At 36.0% G+C, this 22302-nt stretch overlaps 1 protein-coding gene across 1 annotated transcript; it reads left to right on the forward strand.

Annotated features, from left to right (window-relative positions):
• Positions 1-2487: 2487 nt before the first annotated feature.
• TTR (transthyretin) lies at positions 2488-13384 on the forward strand. The gene is made up of 4 exons (XM_053715873.1): positions 2488-2556; positions 7422-7567; positions 8090-8225; positions 13267-13384. Exons 1-4 carry the CDS (start codon positions 2488-2490, stop codon positions 13375-13377), a joined length of 462 nt encoding a protein of 153 aa, XP_053571848.1. The 3' UTR covers positions 13378-13384.
• The last annotated feature ends 8918 nt before the right edge of the window (positions 13385-22302 follow it).

A 22302-nucleotide genomic window follows, 5' to 3' on the forward strand; every position in this document is an offset into this window, starting at 1 on the left:
TATTTTATGTTCCAAGACACTTTATTTTTTCAGAGACAAGGTACAGCCATGGGTTCCAATGTTGCCCCCACATACGCAAACATTTATATGAACAATTATGAAGAAAAATTTGTATATGAAAATAAAATGTTCATCAAGTATGCGACCACATGGTGGAGCTACATTGATGATGTGTTCGGTGTGTGGTGTGGCGACATTGGAACCCTGGAAGAATTTGTACAAGACCTTAACACCAGTACTAATTTAATTATTTGGAAGGCTCTGTACAGATCTATGTGTAAAGCCAACGGATAAAAATAGTATGCTGCACTATACGAGCTTCCATACAAAAAATATGGTACGATTCCTCCCTAGAAGTCAGTATGTGAGGGTGAGTAGAATTGTATCAGAAAAGTTAAATTTAGAATTAAGAATTAAAGAAATAATGAGTAAATTCTTATCTAGAGGTTATCCAGCTGATATTTTGACTAATAAACTTGAACAGGTAGTGAAGCAACCCAAAATGGGGAAAGACTTCCAGAGAAGAGAAAAAATGAAGGAAAAGCGATTGACAATGGTCATGGACCATAATGAGTACAGTAAGGAAATATGAAGCATTGTGAACAAACATTGGTCTATACTAAGGTCATGTCACCCAGAAATAGAGAAATTCACTGACCCCCCCCATCCTGCATTCAGAAGAAGGAGAAGTTTATAAGATGCATTGGCGCATACTGATATAGGCAGTATAAAAGGGAGGCAGGGCTATTTAACATGCAAAAGGAATGGAAGTTTTCCCTGCCTGGGTTGCGGGAACTGTAACTCTGTGATTAAAGGTCCAAATTTCACCCATTCCCTAACGGGTAGAATATTTGAGATTAGGGGTTACCATATGTGTAACACAATATATGCTATATACCTAATTAAGTGCCCATGTGGGGCCATTTACATCGGAGAGACCACCCGTAAGGTCAGGGATCGAATTAATTAGCACAAAAGTAACATAAGATGTAAGAACAAGGAAGCCCCTGTCTCTTCCCATTTTCTTAAATTAGGGCACAATATTAGTCAATTAAGATTCCAGGTAATAGATAGTGTATTGCATCCATGTAGGGGGTGATAGGGAAATGCTTCTAAAAAGAAGAGAGGCCTTTTGGATTCATACCTTAAATAGCAGCCTCTGGGGATGAATAAAGAATTAGACCATTCTGTATTCTTGTGAGCATAGCCTGTAGCTCTGTTTATGTCCTATGGGTTTAGGATCAGTTTAAAGTTTAGAATTGAAGTATATTACTTAGGGAATGTGCAATATTTTAATTATTATTTGTTTTTGCTTTTAAGTTTTTGTATATATGTGTAATAATTGAACCTGTACACTAGAGGGAGCAAGGAAGTGGTATGCATCTGATTGGTTGTTTCCTTTACTACAGGTGTATAAATTCTGTCATTTACTGTTACTGATCAGGCAATGTTTAGATCGGCCACACTATCCAATAAAAGTGTAAGGTGTGCTAAAAGGATGTCGGCCCCGCTAAACATTCTCTGGTTATTCTGTTTTACCATGGACTAGTAATACAAGCACCCTGTGTTATCAACAGTGCTCCACTTGTAATCTACACCTTAGTGTTCAATGTCCTTTAAAAAGCTCTAAAGATTTATACATGATTTTACAATTTTACTGAGATTCTTGAAATTAAAGGGACAGTCTACATCAAAATTATTATTGTTTAAAAATATAGATAAAGCCTTTACTACAAATTCCCTAGTTTTGCACAGCCAACATTGTTATATATATATTTATATACTTTATAACATTTAAACCTTTAAATTATGCATGTTTCTAAGCCACTACAGACAGCCTCTAATAACCTACTTTTTATTAGCTTTATTAGAGACTGCTAGTTCATGTGGGCCATATAGATAACATTGTGCTCACTCCCAGAGTTGTGCACAACACAACACTAATTGGCTAAAATGCAAGTCAATAGATAATAAATAACTAGCCATGTGATAAGGGGGCTGTTAGAAGATGCTTAGATACAAGGTAATCACAGAGGTAAAAAGTATATTAATATAACCATGTTGGCTGGGTAATGGGTAATAAAGGGTTTATCTATCTTTTTTAACAATAAATATTTTGGAGTTGAATGTCCCTTTAACCCTTTAAGCATTTAACAAGTAGGGTACAGCAAAAATGTTAAAGATCATGATAATTCTGCTGAATGTTATATCTAAAAGGGATTTGAAAGAAATAAAAATGACTGCTTTTCTGTAACTAAATTAAGCAAAAAGTGCATACCTGAGGGGATAACTGAAAATAATAACACTGATTTCTTCATGTGGACCATTAATCTCTCTATAAGTAGGTTACTTATTCTCTTATTGTTTACTAAGTAAATAATCTGAATCAGCAGGTTTGTTGTTATATAGGCACTGACTAGACCTCTCACTAAGCCTACACTTTGCTTGCTGACTTCCTTTGAGGCACAATACAATTTGGCAAAAAGAATGAAGGTCTATTTCACATGCTTTGCTTTGTTGGCGGCCATAGTGATCTTTACAGAAGCTGCACCATTGGTAAGTATTTATAGAAGAAATATTATATGTTATGTTTATGGTACTTTTGTATTGTGGGTTCCTTGTCTCTTGTTTTTCTTATCCGTAAATTCAAAATTCCACCTATACATTTAAAATATCCTTTGCTATTCTACAGAGCTGTGCATGTGTTCCTGCTTGTGTAATGGTAATGGAATTGTTTTCTATTACATCTTTGCATTATGATATATTTCTGCTTTCTATAGGTAACAAAGCATGTTTCATTTTTTACTTAATCTGTAGTACATAGAAATTTGAAAACCACACATACTTTAAACCAATGAGCAATGGCATATATGTGTTGCTGCCAATCACCAGTTCTTGAGTTTAGGATTGGCAGTGCATTGCCATTATAGAGCTGAGTTTAACCATGTGTATAACCCATCTGAAGGAGGTAAACACAAAGGGCTAGATTACAAATGGAGTGCTAAATTATCGCTGCATGCAATCTGGCAAATTTGCCCATTTGCGGGTGGCCGGTTATTGCTACCACAAGCTCACAGTAGTAGTTAGCATTACTACAGATTAGATCTCTGGTTCATTTTCTAAAAGTGCCCCACATGCCCTAAAAATAGGCAGTTTTGAGGCTTTAAAGTTGGCAGGTGTGGGAAAAGTTGGCGGTCTATGGGGACTGTGTGTTCCCAGAAAATATAATATGTGCATGCTTATATACATATATGTTTGTGTTAATATATGTATATACACACATTAACACATAAAAATATATGTATATAAGCATATACATATATACTGTATATATATGTATATATATATATATATATATATATATATATATATAAATGCTGCAATTACTGCACTACTTACCACCTTCGCTGTGCTTAGGTTCTGATGCCGTCTCTGACCGCATCAGAACGAGGCTCCCATTGGAATCTATGGAAGCGCGCTCTTGTGAGCGAAATGCTTCCTAGCAATGCAAATGCAAGCTCACGTTTGCATTGCACTTTTCGTGTAATACATTAGCGTGCACTGGTATTACTCAGTAGAGTGCTAATATTGCTTGCGTGCCAGCAATATTTAGTGTTCCACTTGTAATCTAGCCCACAATTGGCTTTGATACATAACATTTCTTGCCTTTTTATTTCAGTAAATGTATACAATTTAAAAATAAAACAAAAGAATCATTGTTGACCAATTATCCTATCTTTCAGATCAGTTTTGTTGATGTTTTGTAGTACCATAACATTCAGTTTCCCTTTTTTTTAATTGTGTGTCCCATGCCCACTTGCCTATCAATCATTATCTCTTCTATCTTCTCCTCTTTCTCTGTACATGTATGTGTAAAGTCAGAGATCACATTAAATACAATATATATATATATATATATATCATTTTATTTTTCAATTGTGTATTAGAGCTCCTGAAAAATATATCAAAATGATAAATGGCTACTAAAGTAAAAAAATAATCCATTAGAGCATGTAATTTAAAGACTATGGACCCTAGTCTACTGTGTGTTTAACCCCCGTAAAGGGGTTAAACACACAGTAGAAAAACGCTCAGGACTAACAGTGCACTACCTGACGGAAAATGCTGCTGATTTAATAGCAGTACTAGCTTCACATCTGAGTTGTGTGACTAGTGCTGCTGATTGGATCAGCTGCGTTTTCTACTCAAGTCCAGCAGTGCTCTGTGAGTCTAGCAGTATTTCTACTGTGTGTTTAACCCCTTTTCGGAGGTTAAACACACAGTAGTCTAGGGTCAATACCCTTTGGATCAGAGCATGTAATTTTTTACTATTATGGCCCTTTAAATAGACTTGTCTAAAAATGCAATGCAGCCAAGTGATTAAGGACATTTTTATTTTGCATGAATGTTTAAAAACTCAAAGGCAAATGCAAATTTTTATTTGAATGCTTCCCCCTCCTCCAAACAAAAATCTCATTAAATGAGTAAAGTGGCATAGTAATTTTTCTAATAGTGACCACATGAAACATATTGGGTGTGGGGGTACTTCAAATTTCCATTTAGAGATAGATGATACCCACAATTTCCATGATCTTTAGCCATTAAATATGCATGAATTGAATCCGATCTACAATCTTACAATCTAATTATGTGTCTCATTGATGCTCTCAGTATTTCAGGAAGAACAAATAATGCTGCACAGTTGCAATTCTATATTACTCTATATTATGGTTGTATTTTAGAGATAATTGTGTTAAAAATGCATTAAAATCAAACTACTTGTACACATGAACACACGAGATTGCACTTTATTGTGAACTGATTTTTGTAGTTCAAAATAATCTAGGGCTATTTTTAGAGGGATTCATTTAATGTATAAACTTGCACATGGATTTCTTTTGCAATAATATAAACATCAGGTTTGTTTTAATTAAAGGACCATTAAATATAGTAGAATTGCAGAATCAACATATACATAATAAAATAAATACATAATAAAAAGGCAATGCAATATTACTTAAAGGGACATGAAACCCAATTTTTTTCTTTCATGATTCAGACAGAGAATACAATTTTAAACAACTTTCTAATTTACTTCTATTATCTAATTTGTTTCATTCTCTTGGTATCATTTTTTGAAGGAGCAGCAATGCACTAATGGTTTCTAACTGAACTCATGGGTGAGGCAATCACAATATATATATATATATATATATATATATATATATATATACAGCCACCAATCAACAGCTAGAACCTAGGTTCTCTGCTGCTCATGAGCTTGCCTAGATAAACCTTTCAGCAAAGGATAACAAGATAAGGAAGCAAATTAAATAATAGAAGTAAATTGTAAAGTTGTTTAAAATTGTATTCTCTATCTGAATCATGAAAGAAACATTTTGGGTTTCATGTCCCTTTAATTGAAATAAGTAGAATTTTTTTTACAAAGTTACTTCTATTTTCTCTGGCCCCTGTATCACATGACAGCCATTAACCAATCACAAAACACATATACATATATACTGTAAACTCTTGCTTCGGAAATGTGCATTTAAAGAGATTGCACACATTTTTATAATGGAAGTGAATTGTAAAACTTTTTTAAAATTGTATGTTATTTCTGAATCGTGAAAGTTTTATTTTTACTTTAATGCCCCTTTAAAATAATTTTTATGATTGAGAAATATGTTTTGTTGTATTAAAGGAATACCAAACCCGAATGTTTTTTTTTTTTCATGATTTGGATAGAGTATGCAATTTTAAGCAACTTTCTAATTTACTCCAATTATCATTTTTTTCTTCCTTCTCTTGGTATCTTTATTTGAAAAGCAGGAATGAAAGCCCATTTTGGTTCAGCACTCTGGGTAGCGCTTGCTGGTTGGTGGCTACATTTAGGCACCAATCAACAAGCACTACCCAGGTGCTGAACCTAAAATGGGCTTGTTCCTAATCTTTCATTCCTGCTTTTCCAAGAGAACAAAGAAAAATTTATAATAGGAGTAAATTAGAAAGTTGCTTAAAATTGCATGATGTATCCAAATCACGAAAGAAAAAAATAGGGTTTAGTATCTCATATTCTGAGTTGCGCTAACCTGACATGAAAATATGAATATTTCATATTCCAATGTTCTTTACATAACAGAATATGTTCTATTTATTCATAAATACATATTTATTTATATATATAATGCTTTTTTGGTACAATATATATTTATTCCTAGGGCATTTCTCTCCTTTTGTATAACCCAATTATTGCACCTACAACTGTAATGTACCCCTATTGTACTTGTTTGTGTATGTAATGCATCCCTGTAATGTTTTATTACTTGTATAGCGCTGCGTAATCTGCTGGCGCTTTATAAATAACTGATAATAATAATAATAATAATAATAATAATAATATAAAGATACATAGTGTATATGAATATCTATTTAGAAATACATAGAACATATTCTGTCATGTGCATAACATTGGAAAGTAAAATATATAGAGTAAATACATAGTTAAAACCTTTATTAAAAATAATATTGCATAAATATGTTTTACATATATTTAATGGAAATGAACTCCAATGCACTTATATATATGTCTGTATATGTATACATATATAATTATGTGTTTATATGTGTATATGTCTGTAAATACATATATACACATATAAATACATATGTACACGTATGTAAACATATCTATCTATCTATATTATATATATATATATATATATATATATATATACATACATACATATACATCTTTAGACATGTGTATGCATGTATCCCTATGTTAAAGCCCTTTGCCGGATTTTTTTTTTCTAACACCTGAGTTCTCATATATTTGAGCACTTATTATGTATTATGAGCATAAGTGTACTTTGTAATGTATTTTTGATGTGTTTTGTGCAACTTTTATTTTCACAAAACTCACGCGATCTCGTTTACGCTCCACTTGTAATCTACCCCAAGTTGGTTTGACAGAAATAAGAGGGTCTTGAAAAAAGGATAAATATGTTTTTTTTGACATAACTAATGTTTTAAACTTATAGACACCCAAAAAAAAAGTTCAAAATATACCAGAACATTTACTGTTCTCAATAAAAAACTGTATGACTTCTTCCATGCTGGTAACCCTCCAAATATCATCTGTGATACACACACAGACTAAAACAATTTAAAGATATAGACTTACAGAAACAGGCTGGACCTACAGAAAGCTGGATAGATTGCAGTACAAGTTAAATGGGGAATATTAGAGGTCACATTTCCTAACATGTCAAGCAATTCAACCTGACATTTCGTTTCACGCTCAGACTTTTCTCTTACTAACTATGCTTCTGGATTTCTGAACCTTAATCAGCAGCCCTCTTAAATAACACAGCACATTACACCTATAATCATTTTTAAATTATTCTTTTTCTTCCAAGGCCCATGAATCTCACGGTGTATCAGACTCCAAGTGTCCCCTGATGGTGAAAGTTTTGGATGCAGTTAGAGGATCTCCAGCAGAAAATTTGGCAGTGAAACTTTTTAGGAAGGAAAAGGATGGTAGCTGGGAATTGTTGTTTACTGGGTAAGCTATAAAATAAATATTTAACAATAAATACCTTCTGCACTATATTGCAAATATATATTTGTGTATATATTTTTTTAATGTGGCACATAAATTGCTACTTTAGTGTAGTGTCTATATTTTATTTGTAGTAGCACTTTTTAGCAGGTAGCCTGAGTGAGATTTTGAGGATGGAGTGAAAGTACAATTATCACTCTTATAGCTACACCCAACTGTCATGGATGTTACATTTGTCAAAGTACAGGTCAAGCCTGCTGTCACTATGGCTTTTATCCTTATCCTCTATATATTATTATACCCCTTTATCCGTATCCTCTATCCCTTTAGCCTTATCCTCTATATATTATTATATCTTAACTACATGTAAAATGCATGCTGCCAAAATGACCCAAACATACCTTCTTTTTCCCCCCTCTTTCTTTCTTTCCCACCAAAAAAGGTAATCCCACCATATCTATATATCAGGTATTAAAGGGATACAGATATTGTGTAATAATATAATATATATTTTTTTTAAATTAGGAAAACTTCTGAGGAGGGAGAAATTCATGATGTAATAACTGAGGAAAACTTTGTACAAGGTGTATATAAGGTTGAATTTGATACAAAGCCTTTCTGGAAATTATTTGGCCTTAACCCATTCCATGAATTTGCTGACGTAAGTATTTACTTGACTTAAAAGACTGAACGAATGATGTCATGTAAATGCACTTAAACAGTTAAAATTCTCATATCAGATCAGTCTCCTAGTTTTGCAGCCACTTTCCCAAAAAGAGTTTAGAGTCTTGTCTTATGAGACCCTCTGTCAGCCACATATAAAAGTTAGGTAAAACCCTTGGTCCTGCTGCACTTCGCTCTGTGCAAACATCAGATCACATGTCAGGCTTTGCATCACCTATTAGACAAAGGAGGAGCAGTTGATGTAGCATATCTAGATTTCAGTAAAGCATTTGACACCGTCCCACACAATAAACTTATTCACAAACTATATCTCCTTGGTCTAGATTCAAAAATTGTGAACTGGGTGGAATGCTGGCTTAAGGACAGAAAACAAAGTGTCTTAGTAAATGGAGTTCATTCAGCAGAGGGGGCTGTTACTTGTGGTGTTCCTCAGGGGTCAGTTCTGGGGCCTGTTTTGTTTAACATATTTATCTGCGATATCAGCAAAGGGCTACAGGGGAAAGTATGTCTCTTTGCAGATGATACAAAAATTTGCAACAGAGTGGATGTTCCAGGGGGGGTAGACAAAATGAGAAGTGATATACAACAATTGGAGGATTGGACAAACGACTGGGATCTAAAGTTTAACACAGCAAAGTGTAAAATAATGCATTTAGGGAAGAAAAATCCAAATGTTAATTACAGACTCAATGACACTTTACTGACTGTTACAGACGAGGAACAGGACTTGGGAATTATTATTTCAGATGATTTAAAACTTAGTAAACAATGTAGTAAGGCAGCGAGTAAGGCTAGCAGAATGCTTGGATGTATTGGTAGAGGTATTTGCAGCAGAAATAGTAAGGTTCTTATGCCACTTTATAGATCATTAGTTAGGCCTCATCTTGAGTATTGTGTGCAGTTCTGGAGGCCATATCTTCAGAAGGATATTAACAAACTTGAATCTGTGCAAAGGAGGGCTACCAAAATGGTACATGGTCTAAAAAATAAAACTTACCAGGATAGGCTCAATGACCTAAATATGTATAGCTTAGAGGAGAGAAGGGAAAGAGGTGATATGATAGCAACTTTCAAGTACATTAAAGGGTTTAGTAAAACTGAGGCTGTGGGTATTTTACATAAAATGGAAAATTCAAGAACAAAGGGTCATGAGCTCAAGCTAAAGGGTAGTAGATTCAGGAGTAATTTGAGGAAGCACTTCTTTACAGAAAGAGTGATTGATTTATGGAATAAACTTCCTCAAGAGGTAGTAGCAACAAACACTGTGGGGGACTTTAAAAATGCATGGGACAAGCATAGGGCTATCCTACGAACTAGATAAGTTTATACTGTTAGGTAAGGTGGGGCAGACTTGCTGGGCCTATGGCTCTTATCTGCCGTCAATATCTATGTTTCTATGTTTCTATGTTACCTCTGTCGGCAGCATTTCTAAGTCAGATCAGACCACTGTACCTGCAAACCCTCTGTCAACCACGTGTTTAAATCAGATCAGACACATAACCCTGAAGACAGCTGCGAGTACCCAAGATGGCCCCCAATAAGGCAGAGGGGGAGGGTTAGAGAGCTGTTTTGGGGGGATAAGGGAGGTTGGGGGCTAAGGGGTGATCCTACACAGCAGCATATGTAAATATGCTATAAAAAAAATAAAACAAAATTCAAAGTTACCTTTTATTTTAGTACTGGCAGACTTTCTGCCAGTACTTAAGATGGCGGGGACAATTGTGGGGTGGGGGAGGAAAGGGAGCTGTTTGGGAGGGATCAGGGGGTGTGATGTGTGAGGTGGGAGGCTGATCTCTACACTAAAGCTAAAATTAACCCTGCAAGCTGCCTACAAACTACCTAATTAACCCCTTCACTGCTAGCCATAATGCATGTGTGATGCGCAGCACCATTTAGCGGCCTTCTAATTACCAAAAAGCAACGCCAAAGCCATATATGTCTGCTATTTCTGAGCAAAGGGGATCCCAGAGAATCATTTACAATGATTTGTTCCATAATTGCACAAGCTGTTTGTAAATAATTTCAGAGAGAAACCTAAAGTTTGTGAAAAAGTTTGTGGAAAAGTGAACATTTTTTTTTATTTGATCGCTTTTGGACGTGAAATGGTGGCATGAAATATACCAAAATGGGTCTAGATCAATACTTTGGATTGTCTATTACACTACACTAAAGCTAAAATTAACCCTACAAACTCCCTACAAGCTCCCTAATTAACCCCTTCACTGCTGTGCAAAATACACGTGTGGTGCACAGCGGCATTTAGCGGCCTTCTAATTACCAAAAAGCAACGCCAAAGCCATATATGTCTGCTATTTCTGAACAAAGGGGATCCCAGAGAAGCATGTACAACCATTTGTGCCATAATTGCACAAGCTGTTTGTAAATAATTTCAGTGAGAAACCTAAAATTGTGAAAAATGTTACGTTTTTATTTTAATTTGATCGCATTTGGCGGTGAAATGGTGACATAAAAAATACCAAAATGGGCCTAGATCAATACTTGGGGTTGTCTACTACACTACACTAAAGCTAAAATTAAACCTAGAAGCTCTCTACATGCTCCCTAATTAACCACTTCACTGCTGGGCATAATACACGTGTGGTGCGCAGTGGCATTTAGCAGTCTTCTAATTACCAAAAAGCAAAGCCAAAGCCATATATGTCTGCTATTTATGAACAAATGAGATCCCAAAGAAGCATTTACAACCATGTATGCCATAATTGCACAAGTTGTTTGTAAATAATTTCAGTGAGAAACCTAAAGTTTGTGAAAAAATTTGTGAAAAAGTGAACAATTTTTTTTATTTGATCGCATTTGGCGGTGAAATGGTGGCATGAAATATACCAAAATGGGCCTAGATCAATACTTTGGGATGTCTTCTAAAAAAAATGATATTCATGTCAAGGGATATTCAGGGATTCCTGAAAGATATCAGGGTTCCAATGCAACTAGCGCTAATTTTGAAAAATAGTGGTTTGGAAATAGCAAAGTGCTATTTGTATTTATTGCCCTATAACTTGCAAAAAAAGCAAAGAACATGTAAACATTGGGTATTTCTAAACTCAGGACACAATTTAGAAACTATTTAGAAAGGGTGTTTTTTGGTGGTGTAGATGTGTAACAGTTTTTGGGGTCAAAGTTAGAAAAAGTGTGTTTTTTCCATGTTTTTATCATATTTTGTATTATTTTTATAGCAAATTATAAGATATGATGAAAATAATGATATCTTTCAAAGTCCATTTAATGGCGAGAAAAATGGTATATAATATGCGTGAGTACAGTAAATGAATAAGAGGAAAATTACAGCTAAACACAAACACCGCAAAAATTTAAAAATAGCCTTGGTCCCAAATGGACAGAAAATGGAAAAGTGCTGTGGTCATTAAGGGGTTAAGTTGCATTTATTTCAGGATGTTCACATTAATGTAACAAAGCAACACCTGTTAACAAAAACTGAAAATCCATTGAAGATATATTTGAATATATTGAAATTATATGATTATGCTTATTGTTTAAGAAATCTCAGAATTAACAATGCAAAGATTTTCAAAATGTTTTAAATGTTTTAATGCATTTCCTTCTCCAAAATTATCCAATGTTTCCTAATTAGGCTTCTAGAGGTGTGGTCCTCTCCACCAATAGAGCAGCAGGAGTAGTCCTTATCAACACATGAGTATTAGCAGGAAGTCTAAAACCGACACTGTCAACTACAGTTTAAATTTAAACATAACGTCCCTTTAATTGGTGCTTTTGAAATTATTTAAATTAGCAGTGTTTATGTAACACTTAAACAAATCTACAAGTGAATTTGTAACTATAAATTACATACAGGTAGATTACGAGTTATGCCCGCTATAGGGAATTTAACGAATGCAACAAAAGTTGCGTTTATTCATTCTCTATAGCGCTATAGAGCAGTGTTTTTCAACCAGTGTGCTGTGGCACACTAGTGTGCCGTGAGAGATCCTCAGGTGTGCCGCAGCAGACTGACAACAGTGTGGGGGAGTCCCTCGTTCAAATTTTGAAATATTGGGAGGTATGTGACAGGCTCATCAGGCATCATTTACAACCATTATATTGACATTCATTCACAGACAATCATTATGATTGTTTGTGAATGAATGTCAATATGTAATGTATAGTTTTAGGAGGCATGGCATGACAGAACAGTGTGTATGTGTGTGTGTGTGTGTGTATGTATATATGTATATGTGTGTGTGTGTATATATATATATATATATGTATATTTACATATATATATATATATATATATATATATATATATATCCTGTATTAGGCTACAATGTGTGATTTTGTAAAATTTTGGGATGGTTGTGTGCCACAGGATTTTTTAATGTAAAAAAGTGTGCCACGGCAAAAAAAAGGTTGCAAATCACTGCTATAGAGGATGAATTAACGCAACTTTATTAGTGGCGGCGATGTCGGGAGCGGCAGATTAGGGGTTAATAAGTTTAATATAGTATATGTGATGCGGGAGGGCCTCGGTTTAGGCGTTAATAGGTAGTTTATTGGTGTTTAGTGTACTTTGTAAAACTTTTAGTTATAAGTTTTATGCAACAGTTATGTAGTGTAAAATTCATAACTACTGCTCTCAGATTGCGAAATGGATCTTGTCGTTATAGGCTGGAACGCAAGGTTTTTAACCTCACCGCAAAACTCGTAATGGCTGTGCTATGGAAGTCCCATGAAAAACATCATTTTTACGAGTGCGGGACTGACATTGCGTTACAGGCTAAAGGGTTGCGGTACAGCTATACCAACAAGACTCGTAATGGCTGCGGTGCTGTTTTAACGCTGAAATTACAAATTTTTCAGTGTTAAAACACAAATGCAAAACTTGTAATCTAGGTGATAGTTATCTTGGTAGTGCATTGCATTTGTAATTATTGTTTGCAAATCAGTAATAATATACATTTGTAAACAACTTGGGTCTGCCATTAATATCATTGCAATATTTTATTTTTTTAAATATAACTATATATTAATTTTCTTTTTAGGTGGTGTTTTCTGCTAACAATGCCGGACATCGCCATTATACAATCGCCGTCCTACTCACCCCATTTTCCTTCTCAACTACTGCTGTTGTTAGTGACATCATTAGTAATTAATCAATGGGAAATACCAAAATATTGAATAATTGTATACTACATTAGCTTTATAAATAACATTATTATTATTTTCTTTTTATATTAGCAAATCTTCCAGTTTTCTATATTTTTGTTTATATTTTAGGTTATGTTAACCATTGTTTTAAATAAATATTTCTTCTTTCTGAAACAAGAGTCCTAATTTTTATCTAAAACATAAGTCAATGCAGATATATATGATATCAAGAGTTTTGTGACAACTGGTAGCCCTGTAGCAACTGTACTTCTATAAACACACATCCTCTATTTCACCCATAAAAACACCTGCACACACCCTTTTCTCCGACAATCCCTTAAAGGGACATTAAACCCTTATATTCTTTTATGGTTCAGATAGAACATGTAATTTTGATCATCTTTCCAATTTACTTCTACTATGAAATTTGTTTCAATCCTCTGTTATCTTTTGCTGAAGGATCAGCAATGCACATTTGAGAGCTAATCAGCCAACCACAAGAGACAAATGTGTGCAGGCACCAATCATCAGCTAGCTCCCACTAGCATAGGATATGTACATATTATTTTTCAACAGTGGAAACCAAGTGAACAAAGTGCATTTGAAAATAGAAGTGAATTCAAAAGTGTCTTAAAATTACATTCTCTATCTGAATCAGGCAAGTGTAATGTCGACTTTTCTATCCCTTTAAAGGAACATAAGGGACAGTAAAGTCAAAATTAAACTTTCATGATTCAGATAGAACTCGCAAAAAAAACCTAAAAACTTTCAATTTACTTCTATTATGAAATATGCTTTGTTGCCTTGGTATTGTTTGTTGAAGACTAAACCTAGGTAGGCTGATAGGAGCTAAGGAGCGTGCACTTGTCTATAGAAGTCTGTGGTAGCAGAGGTTGTAACTATGTATATTGTATATCATTGCTATATACAATGTTGCAAACACTACTGCCAGATGGTTTAAGACACGTGCACACTCTTCAGCTCACATACGATTACTCTTAAATAAAGGATACTTAAGAAGTAAGCAAAATAAATAATAGAAGTAAACTGGGAAGTTTTTTAAAATGTTATGTTCTACCCAATCAATTTAAATTTAATTTTGACTTTACTGTCCCTTTAAAGTTTATACACACACAATGTGCTGTTTATCTTATCTCCTTTGCTATGGTCCCTGCTCACATTAAGCAATCACTGTGCACCATTTATGTATCTCAGTTCCATGGAAAGTACTGCAGAATCTCTGCTGACAGTGGACAACCTATTATTTCCAGATTAAAATGAGAAGAAAAGCAGACACAATAAATAATGAAAGTATATTGCAATGTTTTCACCCTTACAATCATGTTTCAGTTTAAAAGACATGAAACTTTTCTTTCATGATTCACATAGAACATACAATTTTAAACAACTTTCCATTTTACTTCTGTTATCTAATGTGCTTCATTCATTTCCTATCCTTTGTTAAAAAAAAGAATACCTAGGTAGGCTCAGGAACTGGGTGCTAGCTGTTGATTGGTGACTGCACATATATGCCTCTTGTCATTGGCTTACATATTTGTTCAGCTAGCTCCCAGTAGTGCATTGCTGCTCCTTAAAAAAGGGATACAAAGACAATGAAACAAAATTGATAACAGAAGTTCTTTTGGAAAGTAGTTTACAATTGTATGTTGTTTCTGAATAATGTTTCATGTTCCTTTAATGTCCCTGACACTGTCACTCTTTACTTTAGATTGGGTCTAGTGTGCACATCCTTATTGAGGACCAACTGAATGTGGCCTTATGTGATGCTGATTCCTTCCGATATAGTATATAGCAGGTACATCTTGTAGGATTAGGGATATTGTACATTTTTACTCACAATGAGGCTTTGTACAAGTATACTTTAGATCAGTCTTCCCAAACCTTTTTTGCCCGTGACCCTAAACACAAAACTTTTTTGGCCTGGTGACCCTTGGAGATCATTTTTTTTTTTTTTGCCATGTAAATTTGAATTGGTATATTGACAAATTAAACAAGCTTAGAAAAATCATTATGTCAAAAAAGCAATTGGTATCAGTGAGGTACAGTAAAATCATTGGACCCCACTGTTATCACCGGTAACATTGTACCTCCCTGGTAAACAACAAACAGAGAAAAGTTTGGTGTGATAATTTGAAGGATACATGGTACTCAGTAAAAACAGTCTCTAGACTCCTTTGGTCTGCACTATGTCCTGTGATATCCTTCTTAAATTAATAACAAAGGGTTGAAGCAGCACCAGATTGGAGTATTCTCAATTTCTTTTATTTCATCAGATACATAAAAACCAAGCTACAGGGGTTAGTGCATGAACCCCTGTAGCATGCACCGCTTGCCTGGTTGGTGAGTGCTGGGCTTATCCTTTTTATAAATATCCTTCTTAAAGCCACTGCACAAAACTCCCAGGAGGGGTCTCCCTAACCACTCCCAATGTGTGCTATGTAGGGGTGAGACCTGTAGCAGGATGCATTTAAGTGTACAGGAAATAGCTAGATGTCATGAAATTGAATTCTGGTAGGTACTCCTGTGCGCCTTCCAATAGTGGCATTCCGAATCTCCAGTCCTACGTGTGCTTCCGGTGTAGTGCTTTGAACTCAGCAGCCTTGCTTGGATACCTCCGTGCTCACTCAGGCCTGTGACCGCAAATGTAACAACAAGAAAAGCGAGGAGCACAGAGATTGATGCAAGTCAAGGTGATTTATTGGATGGACGATCCAAAAACAACAAACAGTGTGTAGGGGACTATGTCCCCGATGTAAAATACAGAATCATACAAAATGTGGAGGCTGTCAATACGCTTTGGCAGACACGTTTCGGCTTTTGCCTTACTCCTAGCCAAGATAAAATTCAAAACTCACTATGTACTTAAAAACACAAGCCCCCTGCATGATTGGACACCGGGTATGCACACCCTTCCATAGCTTGGCCAATCAGGTGGTGGTAGTGCGCCCACGCCTTCATTACGGGGATTAATTTACTTATGCTATATGATCTGCTCCCATTAAATATATTTAGGAATAAACAGTATTATACTAAACTGCATGATCATACTCACTATGAATGGACCAGGGAGACATATATGTGCTTATTAGGGATACGTATAACGTTTAGTGTTTAGGTACTGACCAGCACTTTATGTATCCTCTATGACTCTAGATAGATCATTGTGTAAAGTGCACTATCCAAAAATATTTCTATAGCTGGGAACCAATATTTACTACCATTGAGGCAAAAGTGCCAAAGTGGATTAGAACAGGAAACCAGAACGGAAACTTATCCTTTAAGTTAAATATGGAACCTTATGAGGTAGCGAAGTGTCTTAACACCCACTACCGTTAAATAATTAATCTGTTAGCTTTGTGCACACCTGTTGAAAGGGAATGCTATTTGATGAGCTCAACTCTCATTGGGGCGTATAGCAACATAAATGAATATTTTATAAAATGTTATTATTAAAGAAATTTTACTTTTGGGGACCTTGCCTATCCTATAAAGCTGAAAGAAAAACCCCAAGTATGCAAATCCATTGGTGATCATGTGATCAAATATGTCAAAACTGCCAAATATCTACTGGTGAGGACTGAGGGGGAGTACATTCTGCATCTCACTACACATTCACGCTTACCCCTAAACCAAGTTTGGCCCACAATGAGAGGATGGCATATCTAACTAGGCTTAACACTAAATTGAGGAATAACAACTACTGGTTAGATTATAGGATATACATCACCTAGTGTAGATCCTACCTGGTGTGGGCCAAAATTGGTTTAGGGGTAAGCGTGAATTCACCCACAACACAATTAACCTAATTAAACTATTAATTCCTAAACCACCAACCCCCCACAACACAAACCTAAACCTAACACCCCCTAAATTAACCATAATTACCTAAATTAAAAAATACTAAATTACAATAAAAAATCCTAACAGTACTTAAAAAAACAAGATTCAATTAAAATAATCTAAAATTATGAAAAAGAAAAAAGTCTAACATTACAGAAAATAATAAACCAAATTATCAAAAATAAAAAAATTAAACCTAATCCCTATGAAAAGGCCGAAACGCGTAGATGCTCTAACTGTTTAATGGCTCAGGTTCATCTTTGATCGGTAAGCATAATACCTATATTTGTAAGTACTATTAGCAATATTGCACCATGTACTTTTATCTCTTATAGGGAGATCGACTCATACTGCTTTGAGGATAACTTATACACTACTTTGGAGTTTTCACCTATCCCAACATAAGGAATTTGCCTAAGTTTGCCTATATTTACTTTTGACTCACACACTGGGGCATATGTATCAAGCTCCGTATGGAGCAGTTATGAAGCAGCGGTCACAAAGACCGCTGCTCCATAACCTGTCCGCCTGCTCTGAGCACAGTGGAGTACAGTGAGCTCGCTGTATTCAGCGAGGTCTGGCGGACCTGATCCGCAGTGTCGGATCAGGTCCGCCAGCCCTTGATAACTAGAGGCCTTTATGCACAGCTTCACATTATCGACATCCGGTTTGGGTTTTTTGTAGATTATTTTTTCAATTATTTTTTCAATAGTTTTTCATTATTTTTGGTGTACATCTTTTTTGAACCATCACTAATTTTTGAACACACATATTTAGTTTAGTTATTTATTTATTTATATATTTAGTTATTTTTCCTACTTTGGACACATTTATTTTTTGGACACGTATGTTTGGATACTTTTCTAGGACTCGTTTGTTTCACCATAAGAAGGACACAAACTCTTTGGACATTTGAGGATATATTCTATTTTTTTTTATTTATGTATTGAATTTGCACATATTGTTTTTGTATAATCATATACCTGTTTGTGATCTCAGAAACGGCAACATACTTGTATGTACTTTTTGTGTATTTTTGTGGATTTTATATTATTGTTAATAACAGTAGGAAGCTGCTACTAGCAATAGGGAAGATATTCCTCCTTTTTTATCTTTTTATGGTATACGTATATTTATAATATTTTAGACGATTTTATGCATATCTTCTACCCTTTAGCTTTTTTGAGCTGTTTAGCTTTAGCGCTCCCCAATTGCATTTTTCTGTTATTTCCTCTTAAGATCGGGTTGAGAGATCTTGCTTACAGGAGGAGCTTGTGTAGTTTACCTTGGCGCTGCGTATTATTTACTATGTCTTTATAGATATATTAGGTTTATTGCAATGTGGGGGTTTGGCGGTTTAGTGGTTAATACTTTTATTAGGTAGATTGCGATGTGGGTGAATGGCCAATTAGGGGTTAATAATTAAATTATTCATATTGCATTGTGGGGGTTGTCGGTTTAGGGGTTAATACATTTATTATTAGTTCCGATATGGGGGTGATGGCGGATATAGGGGTTTGACGTTTTGGCTTTATTTTTGGGAGGCGTGTTAGACTTTTATGGAAGGTTTGATATTTTTTTTTTTTCTTAGGCGCCAGCAGTTTCTAAAGTGCCGTAAGGCACTGGCGACTCCAGAAATTTGTATTTACGCACATTTCTGGACATTGCTAGTTTATCCGACTGACGTCCCTTTATGAACTGCAAGCGGGGTTTATGTGATTCTCTGATGTGCAAGATGAAATTATGGGTGGCGCGGATTACAGCAGTTACGCTTAAGCATGCTCTGCATATGTAATCTTGCCCAGGATTGTTAAATGAATTATTATATTAGGTACACCTTGCTAGTACCGGGTTGGACCCCCTTTCACATTCAGAACTGCCTTAATACTTTGTGGCATAGATTCAACAAGGTGTTGAAAACATTCCTCCAACATTTTGGTCCATATTGACATGATAGCATCATGCAGTTGCTGCAGATTTGTCGGCTGCACATCCATGATGCGTATCTTCCGTTCCACCACATCCCAAAGGTGCTCTATTGGATTGAGATCTGGTGACTGTGGAGGCCATTGGAGTACAGTGAACTCATTGTCATGTTCAAGAAACCGGTTTGAGATGATTTGAGCTTTGTGACATGGTGCATTATCCTGCTGGAAGTAGCCATCAGAAGATAGGTACACTGTAGTCATAAAGGGATGGACATGGAATGTCCAAATAACAATATAATAATCTAAAGGTATCACCTTAAAGTAAGTTACAAAACAAATTCACTTAAATCCAAAATAGAGCAAAACACCTTAAAATAAAAGTCTTGAGATTTGTATGAGATTTTTATATAAAATGTTTAATGATTTATCTTGCCCACTTTACCTCCGAAAATTGAGCAGTTTCAAATTCTCTGAACTTGAAATGCAGCCTGCTGACTTCTCAAGACTAATTCTGCTACATATCTGTTCTTTACTGGCTTCATCAGATAACGGTAGCGCTGCAGAATCTGTTGGTGCTCTACAAATAACCGATAATAATAAATAATAATAATGACTGCATTTCACATTAACTCTATGACAGTGGCTAGCCTTGTTGTCTGTGGGCTAAAGTCCAGATTGGCTCCTGCAAATAAGAGAAATGGTGGGTGGAGTTTGAATATTGAAATATAATTACAGTGAAAACAATGTTAATTTGATTTAAAAACATTTTGACTTGGCTGATATGTTATTCTATAGCAGCACAACAGAAATGTCTTGTAATATCAAGGTGTACTGTGCCTTTAAATCACCTTCAATCACTAAAGGACATAAAGACAAAAGAGGGTTCTCCAATGATGAAATATAAGCCATTCTACTGTAAATCTGACACCGTGGTTTACTGTAGCTTCATGATTACTCTTTCCATTTTGAACTCCAGCTGCTTCTCTTCCATAGGGGAGCAGCACATTTTGAAGCCTCTATGTCAGCTTGAGACAGTGTGTATGGAGCCTGTCATAACTTTCAAGCAACAAAACCACACTGGAATGCATAGCACAACGGCCCTTTGACACACCCCTCAAACTGCACTGATGTCGGTTACAACAGATGCTGGAGTGAGCGCCAAAGCTGGAGCCGTAATCTGCCGAGGTAGATAAACTATAAACACAGTGTGAGTAGTGTAAAACTGTAAATAGAAACGGCATGGCACTGTGGCAGGAGATTTTCGGCTTCTATCGCTTTACACAGTGCTTTTGATGAGAATTTTATTTATAAAAATATATATATACATACTATCTAGCCTGCAATTACCCCTGCACTAATGAGCATTAAAGTGGTTAGTCAGAGTAAATTCAAAGTATATAATATATTTACACTGCATGCTTTCTGTGACGGGAGTCACCATGATCTGGGGGCCTGTTACAGAACACTCTTTGGGCAGGGGGTACATAGGCTTAAGGATACCCAGATACTGCATGGAAATGTGGTATTTTATATGCTGGACACCCCATGTACTTTCATAACTCTGTCTTATGTCCACATCACCCTGTATCCATAGGTACATGATAGGTACAGCGTATGAGTGTCCATTGTGGAAGCAATTGTGACTCTATAAACCAAGTGGGCATAAAGGACTTAATATTAAATAAGAGCTGTTTTTAATGTTTTCTAATAAGAGGAGTTTTATTTATGCTTCAGATCTGATCTTTATAAGCAACATTACTTCTCCACTCTTATCTCTACTCTTTCTTCAAACCCAAAACATCTGTTCTCCACATTCAATACTCTTTTCCGCCCACCCCCACCTCCCACCACAACTTTTCTCTCAGCCCAAGATTTTGCCAGCTACTTCAACAACAAAATGTACTCCATCAGAAATGAAATCAGCTCTCAACATACTACCGGTCTCCCTCCCCCTCAAAAGCTCACAATCATCTAAAACCCACATAGCCATAAATGTAGCTCTTTTGCCCCTGTTACAGAGGATGAAGTTTCTGCCCTTATACGATCCTCTCACCTCACTACCTGTCCCCTCGACCCCATCCCCTCACAACTACTCCCCTCCCTCTCTTCTACCCTTACCATTATACTCACACACATCTTCAACCTTTCCCTCAGCACTGGTATAGTTCACACATCTTTTAAGCATGCATTAGTCACACCTATCCTCATAAAACCTTCTCTCAATCCAACCTCCCCATCCAACTACCTCCCTATTTCCCTACTACCTCTTGCCTCAAAGTTTCTTGAAAAGCTAGTATATGCATGTCTATCCCATTTCCTTACACTAAATTCCCTCCTTGACCCACTGCAATCTGGATTTCGCCCCCTTCACTCAACAGAGACAGCAATTGTTAAGGTTACCAACGACCTACTTACAGCAAAATCAAAAGGCCACTTCTCTCTACTTATCCTCCTTGATCTGTCTACAGCCTTTGATACTGTCGACCACCCTCTTTTGCTCCATAACCTCAAATCCTTCGGCATCTGTGACACAGCTCTCTCTTGGTTCTCTTCCTACATGTCTAACCGTACCTTTAGTGTAGCCTTCTCTGGGACATTTTCTGCCCTGTTACCTCTTTCTGTTGGGGTACCGCAAGGCTCTGTACTCAGTTTCCTTCTCTTCTCAATCTACACGTCTTCACTAGGTTCCTTAATAAAGTCCCACGGGTTTCATTATCATTTGTATGCCTACGATACCCAAATCTACCTCTCTGCACCAGAACTACCTCCTTCCTTGCTAACCTGTGTCACTAGCTGTCTCTCTCATATCTCATACTGGATGTCCTCTCACTACCTCAAGCTAAATCTCTCCAAAACTGAGCTCCTTATTTTCCCCCCTTCTTCCAAAAACTCCACCCCCCATGTCTCTATAACTGTTGATAACTCCATCAGTACCCCAACCTCACATGCCCGATGTCTTGGGGGTCACACTGGACTCAGATCTTTCTTTCACTCCTCACATTCAGTCCTTGCCTAAAGCCTGCCGCTTCCACCTTAAAAACATCGCTAAAATTAGACATTTAATTACACAAGACACAACAAAGATTTTAATCCACTGTCTCATCCTTTCCCGCCTCGACTACTGCAACTCTATCCTCTCTG

This window comes from Bombina bombina, chromosome 5, assembly GCF_027579735.1.
Source record: "Bombina bombina isolate aBomBom1 chromosome 5, aBomBom1.pri, whole genome shotgun sequence".
Classification (NCBI taxonomy): domain Eukaryota; kingdom Metazoa; phylum Chordata; class Amphibia; order Anura; family Bombinatoridae; genus Bombina; species Bombina bombina.

Excerpts from the sequence above, each read along its gene's own strand:
- TTR (XM_053715873.1), top strand. The coding sequence starts at position 2,488 with ATGAAGGTCTATTTCACATGCTTTGCTTTGTTGGCGGCCATAGTGATC. Across the intron at positions 7,568-8,089 it reads TGGGAATTGTTGTTTACTGG|GAAAACTTCTGAGGAGGGAG; the intron begins GTAAGCTATAAA and ends TTTTTAAATTAG. Across the intron at positions 8,226-13,266 it reads CATTCCATGAATTTGCTGAC|GTGGTGTTTTCTGCTAACAA; the intron begins GTAAGTATTTAC and ends TTTTCTTTTTAG.